Source organism: Cryptomeria japonica, chromosome 10 (assembly GCF_030272615.1).
Source record: "Cryptomeria japonica chromosome 10, Sugi_1.0, whole genome shotgun sequence".
NCBI classification, from domain to species: Eukaryota; Viridiplantae; Streptophyta; class Pinopsida; order Cupressales; family Cupressaceae; genus Cryptomeria; species Cryptomeria japonica.
Window position 1 is genome coordinate 206,251,106 of NC_081414.1, and position 16,156 is coordinate 206,267,261.

The 16,156-nt window shown below is 35.0% G+C and overlaps 1 protein-coding gene across 1 annotated transcript in view; it reads right to left on the reverse strand.

Moving 5' to 3' along the window:
* Positions 1-8,295: 8,295 nt before the first annotated feature.
* The window catches only part of LOC131053846 (transmembrane emp24 domain-containing protein p24beta3), a 38,763-nt gene continuing 30,902 nt past the window's right edge, over positions 8,296-16,156 (reverse strand). Inside the window, exons 2-4 of the mRNA XM_057988489.2 lie at positions 9,588-9,774; positions 9,340-9,447; positions 8,296-8,562 (exon numbers count right to left, since the gene is read on the reverse strand). Coding sequence (XP_057844472.2) covers positions 8,429-8,562; positions 9,340-9,447; positions 9,588-9,774 — 429 coding nt within the window. The 3' untranslated portion in view covers positions 8,296-8,428. The remainder of the gene's footprint in view (positions 8,563-9,339; positions 9,448-9,587; positions 9,775-16,156) is intronic.

The window sequence follows — 16,156 nt, forward strand, 5'->3', positions numbered from 1 at the left end:
AACATAACAAAATTATTCTGCTTAAAATTAAGGTGAACCATCCACCAATATATAATCTAAATTTTCTTTGATGACACCTATAAGATGAAGATAAATTTAGATTTACATGGCAGAACCACAATGCAAATTTAATTGGAATTGTACATATTGAGCTTTGTACTCATTAGTAATGAAGCTTATTTATGAAACAATATTGAGCATTATTTTTTCTAAATTTGTAATGCCTCAATGCTTCTCATTTAGCATTGAGGCTTTCCCCTTTGCTCTTTCTTGAAAGTGTTTTTTACTATAATGCAAACTAGTCAAACCATATTTAATTGATATTTATGAGATGCTCCAAAACTTACCCCAACTTTTTAACTTTTAGGCATAAATTATTTTCACTTTAATATTCCCCTTTGCTTACAACCATTTTTTTTTTCAAATTACAAGGGACAAGTGAAAAGGGGTAGCCATGAGCACATAGAAAGAGACAACGAGTGTGTAGCAGGAAGCAAATTGAGGCACAAAAATGATTTCAATCTAGTAAATCATCCCTAGCCACTTCCTTAAAGAGGATTAAGGAAGTAATCAAGACAATTGGTGCAACATTCATCATTAGAAAATAGTTAAACAAATAAGGGGTTGAAGCCCTAGCATTACAATTGATCAAGACAAATATCTCAAGAGCACAATGAAAATAGAAGTGGTAGATCCAAGACAAGCTATGCGGATATAGTAGGTGCAAAATCAAGCAAAGATTACTTTTAACATTATAAGGAGGTTACTAAGCAAACAATTTTTTAAAAGGGGTGACTTGTAATTGGCACAAATTTCAAATTCAAAGAAATAATGATGATGATTAAACAAGTGGCAAGATAGACATAGACATAACTCTGAACCTCCACCACACAAGAATGGAAATAGGTTCAAGTAGGAACAAGATCTATTCATAACCTCAGTGAGAATGATGTATCAGAAATCAAAATCTCAATTCAGCATTCCATGCTTAAGAAGCCAAAATCTATCCTCGATCTAGTTACCCTAATTGATAATTTCAATTGCATTTGGCCTACCAAAGAAAAAATCAAGAAGCAGATAAAAGAGAATTGGGGAAGCTTTCTCACAATAAAAATTCTGAATCCCAATGGTTTCTTTCTAGTTTAATGCCCTAAAAAATTAAGGGGACAAAATTCTCCAAGGGGGCCTTAGATGCTTGAGGGAGCTATCATCTTCCTAAGAAATGGACCCCTAACTTCAAAACTTTGAACTATCAAATTCAAGAAACGTCGATATGAATAAGGATTATACAATTTACCAAAGGATTATTGGAATCCCACTATTCATAAGCAAACTAGCAATTCTTCGGGGACATTCCAATATATGGATGATTAATCCATGAAAAGAAACTCTAAAGTATATGTAGGAATATGCATGAAAAAGGAAACCTTTTCCTCATTGCCAAAGTTCATTATGTTGGAACTATAAATTAGAGTATGGAAACAATTAGTAGAGTTAAAGGTAAGTTCAATGGTATGTATTCATCGCAAGCCTGAGAGCCATTATTCTAATAAATGTGTCAAGAATGCCCCACAAAGGAAATGGGTCAAACAAAATTCAAAATGGTCAAGACAAAGTCATTCTAGAAACAAAAGTCCAATCTAAAAACAAGAAACTTGAAAGATCAAGATTGATTGTGGCCTAAAATCAAGTCACAATTGAGTGAACAACTAAGGCTTCCAATCCAAATTAAATTTAACTAGTACAAGACCAAAGTAGTAGGGAAGTGTCCCCCAAAATCACAATGAGGATCTTATTATCAAATGGTGTGAGCATCCACGCCTCCAACAAAACATGCCTAATCAAGTGTCAGTTAGATCTACAAAAAAATGACATTATCCTTTTTCAAGAAGACAAGCATCAATTCAAAGGAAGTGAAGAGCTTAACACATATATGACACAAATGGAAAGGGCCAATTATTAATGTTACTGTAGCCTCTAGAAGACTAGGCGTCATCTACTTTAGTTATTCAATCAAGGCAAGCATCTTAAACCAAGAGGCAAATTGGCAATTCTTTTGAGTAACTAGTTTGGCATCCAAGGTACAATTCTTCCTCTTCAATATTTATGGCTCTATACTCTTATTCTAATCATGTACATCTCAGATTCCATTGGGAACATGAATTATTCATGATATGTGGTGATTTTAATGTTGTATTAAACTCAAATGGTAAGCAAGGAGGTAAAAGAAAGGCTTCTCAATCACATAACAAATTCATATCCTTTGTATTACAAAATTCTTTATAGGACATCATTTTGAAAATTGGAGTCTTCATGGTCCAAGTTTTTGGAAAAGAGATTAAACAAATATTTGTTATCCCCAAAAAGAAAGAAGTTGAATAATACATGAGATGTAAAATTATTGTATGCTTTGGATCTTACCATTTCCCTTCATACTCCAAATCTTGGAAGAGTCTCCAAATCCTAAATGGCCCATCAAAGTTCAACAACATGTGATCTTGAGATCAATCCTTTCTAGACTTGGTCAAATATTGGAGGAAGAGTCTGCCTAAGGTAAAAGACATGAATTTCTATTCTCTAGCAAAAAAAAGGTTTTCTTTAAAATGCATACTTAAGGAGTACAACAAGAACACCAAAAACATCTTTAAAAAAATAGCTTCACCTTCTAAAAGAAAAAATAATTGTAATGGAAATTAATTGAGATCAACACATGAAAGAAAAACCTTGCTTTCAATTAATAGGCATTCAACCTAAACAATAAATTTACTTGTGCCAAAAACATTACAAAGATATGGCTCAATGAGGGAGATAAGAACAACAAATTCTTCAAACTACATGAAAGCTAGGAGAAATTGGAACAAGATCTCTTCCATAACTTCCAACGTAGGGACAATCCTCATTGAATTGCAGTGCATCAAGGCAAAAGCTATATTATTCTTGAGTGACCTACTAGAAAGCAAGGAGACATTAACCTTGCAAGAGCAAGTAGACATTTTACGATTCATCCCCAAATTTGTCACTAAAGAAGACAATTGAATGCTAACAATTTCAATCACTAAGGATAATATTAAAAATGGCCCTATCTCAAATGCATTGAATTATCACCCAATTCCAAATGGATTTCTTATTGTCTTCTTCCAAGGATGCTAGCACATAGTTGGAAAAGAGGTGGCAACAACTTATCACAAAGTGCGGAAATACATGAAAATCCTATGAGCTCTCAATTGTACATTTATCGCATTAATCCTGAAGATTGCTTCCTCTATCTCTTTTGCATATTTCAAGCCAAACTCCTTGTGTAGAACACTATGAAATTCTCTCAAAACCAATAGCCAACTACCTCAAAGTGGTTCTACCCACTTTTATCTCTCAAGAGAAAAATAGCTTTGCTTCCATTAGGATCATCTCTAGAAGTATAATCACAACCCATGAAATTATTCATTCTATTTCTAATTTAAATCATAAAATCATAATCCTTAAGATAGATATAAATATTGCATATAGAAGAATTAACTATAGATTCCTTGTGAAAATCTTGGAGAGATTTCGATTTTTGCCGAAGTTGGAGAACAAATATTTGAATATGTTTCTACACCCTAAAACTTTGTTCTCCTCAATAAAGGACTTAAAGGGTTCATTGAAGCTTCTAGAGGATTGTGATAAGGGGGGCCACTTTTTCCATATATGTTCATCATGATAGAAAAAGCTCTAGAATGTTGCATCACACTCTCCACCTCAACAAAGCATCGAAAGGTATTGTTGTATCCTAACAGGTGGATGCTTTCACTTACTTGCAATTCCCAAATGATACATTATTATTTGGGGAAACTAATTTGGTCACGGCCACCACAATTGAGGGCATCTTCATTTTGTATATTATCACCTCAAACCAACACATAAAAGATCACAAGTTAAAATTCTACAACTCCCCATTAAGATAACAAGTCAATAGTCTTATTCTAAAGTCTACAAATCATCCTTATGAAACTATACTAGATGCATTCAAACTGCATCTTTCATCTAGGTGAGGAAAATTGTTATCATTCACTAGAAGAGTCACCATGGTGAGGGTTATCTTAGCAACACTATTGATATACATTCTATTGATTCTCAAGGCACCACGCAATATAACAAACTCCAACAAAATTATGAGATTGTGTGTGGCAAGGGGTGAAGGATAAAAAAATGCCTTTTGGTAAAATGAGACAAAGTGTGCCTCCCTCAAAATCAAGAGGGGCTAGCATCAGGCAATTATTCACACAACATCTTGCCTTCCTAGAATATTTTCACCAAGCCGAATTCTCAATGGAGCCCCTTCATGAGGTCAAAGTATCTTGATTCCATAGAAGACAATAATATTTTCTACCCCAAATTCTCCTTTAGGGTCACACATTTTCAACTTCATCAAATGAAAGCATATTATATTTGATCACTTATCATGAGAGTTGGGAATGGTAGAAAATAATTTTTTTAGAATTCCTCATGGAATGGGCACACTTCTCTTGAAGACTAAGATAACCTCAAGCAAATCAATGAACACTTAATTAACATTGGGGCATTCATTTGTTAAACTATATGCATATACACCTAATTGACCAAGTAAAACAATGTTAATGGAACTCACTACCCTATTAGTCCCTCAACACCAAATTGAGTTCCAGACTAATATTCTCAAGCCCCATAAGATCAATATCAATGAAAAAGAGGATGAACTAAAAGATGAATTTACTCTAAGTGTGGAGAATAGTCAACAAAATTTGGCTACTCATCCCTAGTGGTCCCCCTACAAATCGCAAGTGGCCAAACATCAAATGCTAGCACAAAGACTATGAGGTAAGAGTAGGGGATTTTGTAATAAAAAAGAAGGTGCTCACAAGAGATAATAACTCATGAAAATAGAAATTGTTGGTCCTTTCAAATGTATTCTCTAAACAAATGTTGAAGAGATAGATGACAACCTTTTTCCACATTGTCATTTGGCCCAATGAGAACAGAAATGGCTTTTTGATCATTCAAAAGGGGTAATAACTCTTCATGACTCACTCCTACAACTCTTCAAAGGTTGGCCCCTAATAGAACTTAAGGCCATTTGTTCTAGTCTCTAAACAACTAGCCCCTCAATGCTAATATGACACATAGGGAAAGAAACAAGCATGCACATTTTCTTGGACATTGCACTAAATTGGGAAAGCTTACTTTCTAAATTTAGAAGCTATAATATCAAAAGGTCACACATGTCATGCTATAGCAAAATTATCAAGAAAGTGTTTATGTATGGCCTAGGATACAAACATGGTGGAAAATAAGTCTCTGCACCCCCATGCATGATGGGATTGTTGGGATCAACTTCTCCACCAAACAACCACCCATCCCCCACTTGGCCCTCTCCCCTACAACAACTGCACCATGCATACAAAAGGATAAAATCAAATGGACTCCTCACAGCTCTATGATGTTCCTAATGGAAATTTTGGACTATTGGGTATAAGATGCAAACAAAAGGGTTCACACTAAAATTTAATAAAAGCATCCTTCAAGAAGCTACAACCAAGCACAAACAATGAAGTGGAAGTGGAAACACTACTTAATGTTAAAGTTGAAATTTTGCAATGTTTCTAGGGGAAATCTTGGACTGTTGGGTATAAGATGCATCATCAAGGATTAACACTAAAATTTAATAAAAGCGTCCTTAAAGAAGCTACAACCAAGCACAAACAATGAAGTGGAAGTAGAAACAATACTTCTTAGTCTCCTGCTAGTGAAGTCTTTCAACATAGATTCAATCACTATCCAAAGTGATTCTATGCCTATCATAATATTCATTAGAAAAATTAAATCATCTAATTGGAAAATCCATGACATTTTTAATGAAGCTTGGGCAGTACTTGATTATCTTTCTTCCTTCTCGATCAATCATCACTATAATAAGGGCAACAAAGTAGTGTAGTACATCTATAACCAATGGCTAGACAATGATAACAAACTTGTTATTTGAAAGGATATAAATTGTTGGTTGGGCTTAAGCAAGGTTTAAGACGATTAATCACTACAGGTAATGATGAGGTGACAAGACATGATGTAATCATACACTCAAACAAGCAAGGATTCAAAGATGGTATATTTTTGCATTAATAGCCCAAACTAAATCAAGGCACTAGTGCATTTGTCGACACATTTGATTGGTAGTGTCTTCCAATGGGATCACATAAGTCCTCATGTCTTGCAATATTTTTTGTCAAGACACTCTGCATTCAAGATAAATGGAGACCTACATTCATTCCAATGGCGAGCCTCAAGAAATGGCATTTCTAGGCAAGGAAAAGGAGATATGAATGAGAAAGGTCTTAATCTGTTAAGAAGCTAACATCAACAATGCAATCAAATAAACTCTAGGATGGGAATTGGTTGAGGGAGTGGTCCATCGCAAGGTGGATTCTATCATCTCTATGTCCACCTTCAACATTTTCATTATCACATGCAACAAGGAGTTTACTAAGGCCCTAAATTCTCACAACATCTACAAAACATATAGGTTAAGAATGGAGGAAGCAGTGAACAATGCAAAGCCAATGGCAATTTGAACACTCCCAATCTTTAGTTTGGAATTCAAAGGGGTTTCAATTATGGGCATTGTTTGAATAGTAAAGGAATACTTGCATGCAGTCACTCTGGAGGTAGCCAACATAAAAGGGTATTTCAGAGGGACAATGGACTTTGACATCCAATCTATCAATGCCCTCAAACTTTATCTCCCAACTCATCATTGCAAGAATGTTTCAACATGCCCAAGACAAGAAAGCAATTAAGCTTCTGCAATAGCAAGTTGGGCTTATGGAATGCAAGACCGAGACTTATGACAAGCTGCATCAACACTAAAAGTATCTAATCCATATTTTTTATATAGTTCATTATGATAATATATATAAATATAAAAGTAACTAAGAATATCAGCTTGTTCTGGCCTTTTTGTAGATGCTCATATTGGCTTGTTCATTCGGCCAATCTGTCTTATAGATTCAAAAATGCTAAATCTGCCAATATTCACAGGGCAAAACTCTAATTGTGATCATCTTTTTTATATATAAACATATGGAAGAGCCCTTACCCCTCACTTGATGTAGAAAAAAATATATATTTATAACTTACTTTTATCCCATAATTTGACTAAATATCAAATGATCATATGTGATTATCATCTAATAAAAATATCACACTGAGTTATTGAGCCTGCATAGAAAATCCGACTAGATGGCAATCATGATTAATCAGTTGATTCAGTTATATATTATCATATCAGTTCTTGCTGTTCTTAAAAACAAACAATGCACCTTTCAGGTGGATGGAATTCAAAATATGCATCTGCAAGTCCATGGCCAAATGTGGGAATCAGTAGATGTTTGTTTAAATCAATGTAAAAAAATGCAAATAAGCACTTGAAGCATAGTTTCTGGAAAGGATTTGGGCCTTGGCAAATTTAGTATGACTTCATTATTACAATTCCCAAAACCCCACCACTTGTTTTTGCAATTTTAACAGCTGCCAACCATGGTGAACAACGTCCCCTAGCCATCCCCAATATGCCCATGGTGAAAAAATAAAGCAACATCCCCCACTCCAGTTTCTTTCTTTTTAAAAGGGGGCCAACGGAGGATGTCCTGTTCCCATTCCCATCTCCAAAACATCAGGGACTGGGCCCTAGGCCTTGGGGACACAACCCCAGGTAATACAGGTATTGGTTAAAAAGCTATTGTCATTATTTTGATCTAGTTAATCATAAGAAAATTGAGTAAGAACAAAGCTAGTCAACTGCATGTATTAAAAACTAACAATTTAGAGCTTCAAAGAAAGTATTTACATATAGTCTATAGATATAGTCATTGCAAGTAATGAGGCAAAACATATGAGAAGGCATCTGATCTATAGGAATAATCATTGCAAGAGAGAATACATATGAGAACACTTCCAAACTGTCAATTTTTTGAAGATCTTTTACTCAATTTCTATCCAGACAAGCTTTTAAAAAATTTAGCAATTTATTGCCTGTAGAAACTTCAAACCTTTAATAATACAATTTACTGTATTTTTCTGAAGAACCTTTATTTCTGAAAGAATTAAATTCAATGATTGTTCATTTAACAACAAACATTCAATAGCATATTGAACAGAAAACTGAAACCTAATGTGAGCTCTGTTGAATGTCCGAGAAGATAATTCCTTATTTAAATGGTTTATTCCTGCCAATCCTTATAATAAAACAAAAAAGACTGATCAAATGAATCATACAAGACTCAGAAAGGCACATCTCAAATGTAATATATTCCTTCAGAAGTTCCAAAAAATTCTTTAAATTGCTTGTATTGTTGGCAGAGATATTACAAAAGCACTATATGGCCTGAATCCAACTCTCTAAATCTAGAGTCGTACATCACTACACTCTGTTATAGGCAACATTCTTGCTAAATAAACGACGAATAAAATAAACTTGCAGTCCACTAGCAAAAACTAGTGCAACGTATTCACCCAATGTGTAGCCAATAAGACGCTTGCGTGTGCTCTCATTTGCTGCATACATAATTGCTTCAGTTAAAGAACAATATGTAAAATAATTCTTTAGTATGATCATGCATTTAAAGAAATGTCAAACATTACTGTAGCACAATAATCTAATATAATTTGAGAGACATAGTAACTGCACATGTAAAACATGCTACAAAACTTATATGAGAACAAGCAACATTAAACCCTATGAGAAGTCATGTCATACAAAGGCTGATGACAATACAATAAAAATCCCAAATAAATAGAATTTGAGAATACATCATGCATTATTTGGGCAAGATAATCAAAAGTTATAGATGGTGAAGAATTTGTTAAATGAAGAATGTTTGCTAAGTAACAGAAAGTACTTAACTATAACATAAACTCTAATGATTTCAGAGAACATATTCTGAAAGCTCGTTTTCGTGCAAAGAGCTCAGTCAAGACCTGAGAAATATGAGCTTATATTGGAATGTACCATGGCCCATGTGAAGGAGGATAATATTGTACTTGGCACCATAAGATAATGGATGGAGGAAGTCAAATAAGAAAAGCAATCCACGAATCAAATTGATGGAAAGTTTATGGGCAGGCTCAGCTAGAAGAATTTTCAAAAAAAGAAAATTGCACGGCAGGATACCCTAAATTTGACAATAATTTATAATATTATCAAGAACCTGAACAAGGTAGCTCATAATGGTCCAAAGAGCAACTATCATTTTTAGCACAGATGCTTGTAAAGGGAACACAAACATGAGATAACAAATATGTGAGCTAAGAAATGGAGCTTGCTAAACTCACTACGACGATGTCGTGCATCACGAGCTCTGAGATAACGTTGTTCAGCTGAAACTGAATCTAAGGCCTCCCTTAACTCTGCAATTCTGACATTAATGGGATCAAGGTGTTCTGCAAAGAAAAGGAAAATGAAATCCAAAATTACATACATTCAATTGAGTTTTAATTAGTTATAGTGAAAAATACAAATATAATATTACCTTACAACTACTAATCAAGGACTCACATAAAACGAAGACCATTTTACTTACCCTCCTTAGCAAGGTCATGTTCCCTGGGAATGTGACCAACGTGTATGTAAAAAGAAATTGTCTCTGGAGCTGAATAGCTGTTATGAAAGCAAAATTTATACATGCCACTTCGCGGTGCCTTAAATTGGAACTTGTCTCCAGAGGTTCCTTTCAAGTTATACACAACATTTCCTGCAGGAGCTGTTACCTGTAAACCAGTGAGCACATTTCTAATATCTTCTTGACAAAGCAATTTCAAGTTCCACTAAATGGGAAATACAGTAACCAGGTGATTGTAAAACTTTGAAATGCCTCTGAAATTCAAAACCAAAAGAAGTCCAAAACAGAAAGCTGACGAGCAACAAGAAGAAAATGGGTAAACAAAAGAGGTCTCCAGAGTGCTTGCATAACAGAAGAGAGAGAGAGAGAGAGAGAGAGAGAGAGAGAGAGAGAGAGGACAATTTCCATTCCACCTCATACATATAAACACACAATACTCATTATAAGACAAAGTCCCTGCGTCATCAAAAAAATCTACATTGGAACCATTTACAGAAATACTACAGATTTAATTGCATCATCAAGGAATTTATTCCTAAACCATTTCCTAGAATATCAAGATTTCAAAAGTAAATAATAAATTTTCAGGAAAAAGTAGGCAGCAGATATGGTACTAGCAAAAAGGCAACATTTGACCAGTTAAACTATTTAAACTTAGACAAGTGTTGTCTACTGGCGTAGATATCTTAAATACATCTATCTAAAAGATGCCAAGAGATATCAATTTACAGCTATTTTACTTTATTTTGGAACTATTTTATTTACTACATACATGAGCACATAAATTTTACTGTAACTTTCAATTTTTAGCTTTTGAAAAGTAACATTTATTACTTTAGTAATTCGAATTTTAAAAAATTATTTATCTGCATTTAATTTTTTATATTTATATTTAAAAAAAATTATTATTATTTGAAAGAATTCATTTAAAATAAAATAATTATTTAAAATGAAATTTATTTTCAATGAGTTTTACTAATAAATTTTTTTCAAAGTGTCCATTAATTTTAATTATAAAAGAGTAGAATGATTAATTTTTAATTGATATTTATTATTTTTGGTTAATAATTTAATTTTTTAAAAATAGTAAATACTATTTATACAATTATTTGAAAATTGTAGTTTAATTTCAAATTTTCATTATTAAAATCAACTTAAACTTGATTATAAAAACTAAAAAAAAACTCAAAGAAATATTGGAAAATAGAAAGCAAGGGTGTGTATTGTTTTTTAAGTAGTGTTGATGAAGGTTGTGTGCATGAAATTTGTGTTCAATAAGTGACTGATTTAGCAATAAAACAAGACACAAAAACAAGCAAACACTCAAGATCAGGCAAAAGAGGTCAAACAAGCAAATAATTTGATGAAATCAAACTATATTAAACCTCCTGTTGTATAGATATGCCCATGATAGTTGATTGGATGTGTCTGACTTGCAATTTCAGAAGCATAACAGCGCTTGGACGATAAAAAGGAGTGAGAGAAATAAAAATGGCTAAGTTATGGATATATACATTCTCCACAACTATCTATTCTCTTCTCTTGCTTATCATCCTGATGATGGATCATGTGTGATCCAAAACATTGATGAAGAATAATTGCTCACACAATTTAATCCGGAAATCTGCAAACTCTATCTTTACGGATTGTGGAAATTTCATGTCTTTAATATACAAGGTTTTCTAGAATCTGTTGTATTGGCATAAAAAATCATACCATTATCTATATCTGTTTTTATGCAAGTTAGGAAAAAAAGAGTTTATCCAAAAATGCATGTTGCATCAAGTAGTGTATGATAAACTTACACCTCCTCTACCTGCCGAAGGATCCTTCAGAAAAATGACCATCTAGACGAGAGAAAAGAGTTCACTTTTTGGAGAATCAAATTCAGCAAGAGGAGACATTTACACCTTGAGGGGTCAAGCCTTAAAAACTGATGAAAATCCATTGACAGTAATGGTGGCACTAGTTGACCAATGCTTTTGAAATGTTCAAAGGGTCCAATTCCCTTGCTAATGATGAAAACACAGGAAAAGCCTAATGTATTATTTGTCCAAGAATGGAGATCAAACATATCAAGCTACATTGCCAAATTCTTCGAAACCACTCACTGTGGTTGAATTTTGCTTCTGATACTGAATTTGATTCGCCTTGGGGACATACCTAGTTCTTCAGAACTACTTTCCGAAAAAGTAGTGCAAATGCAGATAGCATTTCTTGGAAGGGCTCCTCTTTTCCACACAAACCCGAGGGGAGCTCTGCTGAATCTTTAAAACAGAAAAGAAATAACAAGAACAAAACCAAAACCAAAAAGAACCTGCTTACCATGATTAACCCAGCCTTTTTCTTACTCCATGCTAAAAGAAAGTCTCGAAATACTTGCAAAAGAAGAAAGCCAATAGTTGCAAATGAGTTTTAATTTACAAACAATGGAAGAAAGAGTAAGGGAGAAAGACAAGTGCTTAGATGATAGATAAAGAGACCATATAGGCATCTAATTTGGTAAACATAGCCGTTCATGGAAAAATGCTGGATTAAAAGAAATTTCAAGCCATTTAAAGGAGATATATAAAACTTTTCCAAAACGAAAGCTATTCAAATTGATACTATAAGATAAGAGGTTAGTGCTCCTGTAACAAGTTGCTAATCAAAATATATTTAAATGTTACAATCTTCTTTTGCTAGAACTATCAAGCACTCACCATGTGGTTGTCGAGACATGAAGAATTCTGCACTACAAGAAATCTGCAACTACTAAATGGAGATTCTTACCTATGTATACCAAACTAAAACTGATAAAAATGGCATAACAGAAATAAGTCTTTAGGTTCATTTTGGGCAAGTTAACAGGACCAGATGGTTAATTATCGCCTAGGCCTATATGTAATGGAAGGGCAAAAAGATTCCTTAATGCAGAACACCAAGTGTTATTGATGCCCAATAATACCTATCTACTTAATAGTCAAGCCAATAACTGGCTGAAGGAAAAATGGACAAAAGGGAGAGCTAATGACAAGTAGTTAAAAGGAGAAAAGGCTTCCGCAGTCATAGTCTTTTGCTTCAAGTTCAGATCTTCCAATGCAAACCATGAGGTCGAGCGCTTGGTTCCTACTGGTTGAAAGGGCAAAGATCTAGTGTTTAACATGGATTGTGGCTTGTGGATTCTAGAGCATCTTCTGTCACGTCTTCTCTAGATTCAGCCCATGGTAGCATTAGCCTCCAGAGCAATGTTATCGCTGTTGGGAGTAGGAACACCTTACCCTTCAAACCCTAGCAATTGTAGAATCTTCACTTCTAGTTGCTCTTGAGGGTTCTAATCTAGACCCTTTTGTTATTTCCTCTGCAGATTTGGTGATAGTATATTTTTGTTTCGATTGTTGGCTCTCCCTTGTTGATATCAAAGAATGGGTCCTAAGGGTGTGGAGGAAGAAGCTTCAAATGTTTTCCCTCCCAAAAGGATCATTTGTGGTCTGTCTTACTTGCATGAAGAATAACTCAAAGTTTAGTCTTCAGTTTGGTTAATTGCTGAGTAACAAAATAGATCTTATCTCTTGGTCCCCATTTTATGTGGGTTTTCTCCTATTTTCTGCTAGCTTGGTTGTTTGGTTAAAATTATATGGGCTGTCCCTGGAGTTCTTGAACTAGTCCTATTGGGAGAAGATAGGTGGTATTCTAGGCAAGCTAGTCATCTAGTTCTCGATCCTAAAACAAAAAACACAGAACATATGGTGTATGCACACTTACTCGTTAAAAGGGATTTAGACCTACCTCTACAAGATCTTGGAGCAATTAGTTCTACCTCTCCCTTCTAGGAAGTTTGTCCAAGATTCTGATTATAAAAAATGTTCCATTCCATTGCATTAACTACCATAAGGTGGGACAAATTGTCAGGGTATGCAATGTGCCTTCATTGTAATGAAACCCTAGGATCTCTAGCAGCATGGTTTCCAAAGATTAAAAAACTTGGATATTGAAGTTGGTCTCAAAAGTTAGTAAAGTTTTTCTAGAATATAGGCATCATGGGTAATTTTTTACTAAGGACCCTTCCTCCTACCTGCTGTGAACTATTTCACACATAGCCCCATTGCGAATGGGGACCCCCAGTAGTTTGCTTTTTAGGGTTTTTGTCTTAGCATTGCAATTTCACAAGTCCATTTCTTTGAGAGTCTGGAGAGTTCTTTTTGAGAGGTCATCCAAGGCAATAGAGAAATCATGTTTGGAACAATATCTGGACATCATCAAAGTGCTCAGAAGGCCCGAAGGACGAAAAACGCAACTGCTTAGGGTCAATTCTGACACCTTCCTATTTTTGTGGGATTCTTCTTTTTTGCTTTTTTTATTTTTGGCACTTTGGGACCAATCTGGGCAGCAGCTTTTTCACCTGCTATTTTGCTTTTTCAGCTTTTTTTTTTTGAAAGTTGGCCTAGGTGGGTCACCCAGGTCATGGCGACAGGGTTCCTATCTTCGAAATCAAAAATGTCTCTCCAAGTACAAAAAGCAAGGGAAATATCCAGACAGTGTGTTGTTCCAGATGTTCCAGACAAACATGAATTGTTGATCAAGAAAATTCATCCAAGTGTTCATGGCAAAGATGGAGAGGACCATGTCTCAGGCTAAGATGAACTCCACCATGGAGAAGTTGGGCGTAGCTTGGGCAATGGCAAGTCCGCCATGCCATATGATAAAAAATGTCCTGCCAATGCCAAAGTCCGCCCAAGCATTGCCTAAAGAATGCAAAGTCCACCTAGACACTTGGAAGAACGTCCAACACAAGGTGAAGTCTGCCTAGGGGAGATGGCACATGACACTCCAAGTCCGCCCAAGGTTATAGTGGCTAAACTCAAAATGTTTAAGCTATTCTAAAGTCCACCATGGTTTGAAGAGAATGGCAATGGCTTGCGAAGGTTGCAGTCCACCTAGCTAGCAAAGGAGAATGGCATAGAAGCTATAAAGTCCACCAAGGCTAGATAAACATGGTCAAACAAACATCAAGTCCACCAAGAATGTCTAGTGATGTGCCAAGTCCGCCAAGGAAAGAATCAAGGGGAGATGGCAAACCAAGTGCCAAGTTTGCCCAACACTTGGCTTGAAAAGGTTGAACTCTACCCTAGCAAAAAGACAATGTCCAAGACAAGTTGAAGTATGCCATGGCATGAAAGAAAATGGCTTGAAGATGATGAAGTCCGCCTTGGTCAAAAATGGCATGAAACACTCAAAGTCCGCCATGGCTTGATAATCATAAAGTCTGCCCAACTTGAAGCACAATTTGGCCTAACATAAGATCAAGTTCGCCAAGAGGAGAAAGAGAAAAAAGATATAACAAGGCAGTGAATTTGCCAAAGAAAAATGTGAAATGGTATAATACATGATAAAATCTGCCATGGAAGATCTGACCAAGTTTGGAAAGTTAGAAAATTTATCCAACACTTAGAAAAAGTTTTGAACACTTACAATTATTTCTCAAAACAAAAATTCACCCAACACAAAGACAATTTTCGAAAACAATGGAATTTCTAGAAGATTCCTTGCCAACAAATGGACAAGAGGAAGATAAAATGTGAAGTGGCGCCAAGGACAAAATTGGAAACTTTCTTTCAAAATATTTCGAAGAAGATTAAGTCACCATTTTGGAAGAAATAAAAGAGTCTAGGTTCGATGAATCCAAAGAAAAACATGAAGTTGCCAAAAGGATCGATTTTCTCCAGCCTTATATCAATTCATTCTTTCTCAAGTTTGAAGATTGAAGTTTGATTGTGAAAAGTTTTGCTCTCTCAAGGTTAAGGAAGATAGACTTTTGAAGGACAATTTTCGAAAGATAAAGTAAATTTTCTGAGTAAAGAAGAAATTTACCAAGAATTTCCAGAAGTGAAGGCAGATTTTCCAAGAAAATCCAATCAAAAGTATAATTTTGAAGGTTCAGAATCTGAGTTTGACCGATTTCTTTCATCCTTCTTTTGTCTTAATCACTTATTCTCACAAAATTTGCTAAGTGTTGGGCCAAATTCGTCCATTTTCAGTCTGATTTTTCACAAAAATGTAGCTTTTTGACAGGCTGAAAGTGAAATTTTGAAGCAAAAAGGTCCAAAATCAAGGTTAAAACCTTAAATTTTCTTGAAAGTAATGTTAATTTTTTCATGTTTGTTACAGGTTGATGTCTAATCAAGGAGGACTTTCAAGAAAAGCCCAGATGAGGTTCACTAACAAAGGGTTGCAACCTAAGTCAAAGATTAACTCCAAGTGGAAAAATGTTAGAGACACCAACCTTGGACACGTGGATTTCAAAGATTTAAAAAAAAGAATGTACGGGCACAATGGACACTTACCCACACCTATTGCTCACCGAATGATGAGGTATGGCCTTGTCCAGGCAGCTGGATTCCCGCTAGCTATGGAACGTGCTGAGTTAATGGTTGAGTGTGCCATACATTATAATGCCCAATAAAGGCAAATCATTGCACCAGATGGGAGAGTATTGGCTCATCTTGGAGAGTTGGCTATCCAAGAAGCATTCAGGATTCCAAGTTACAACT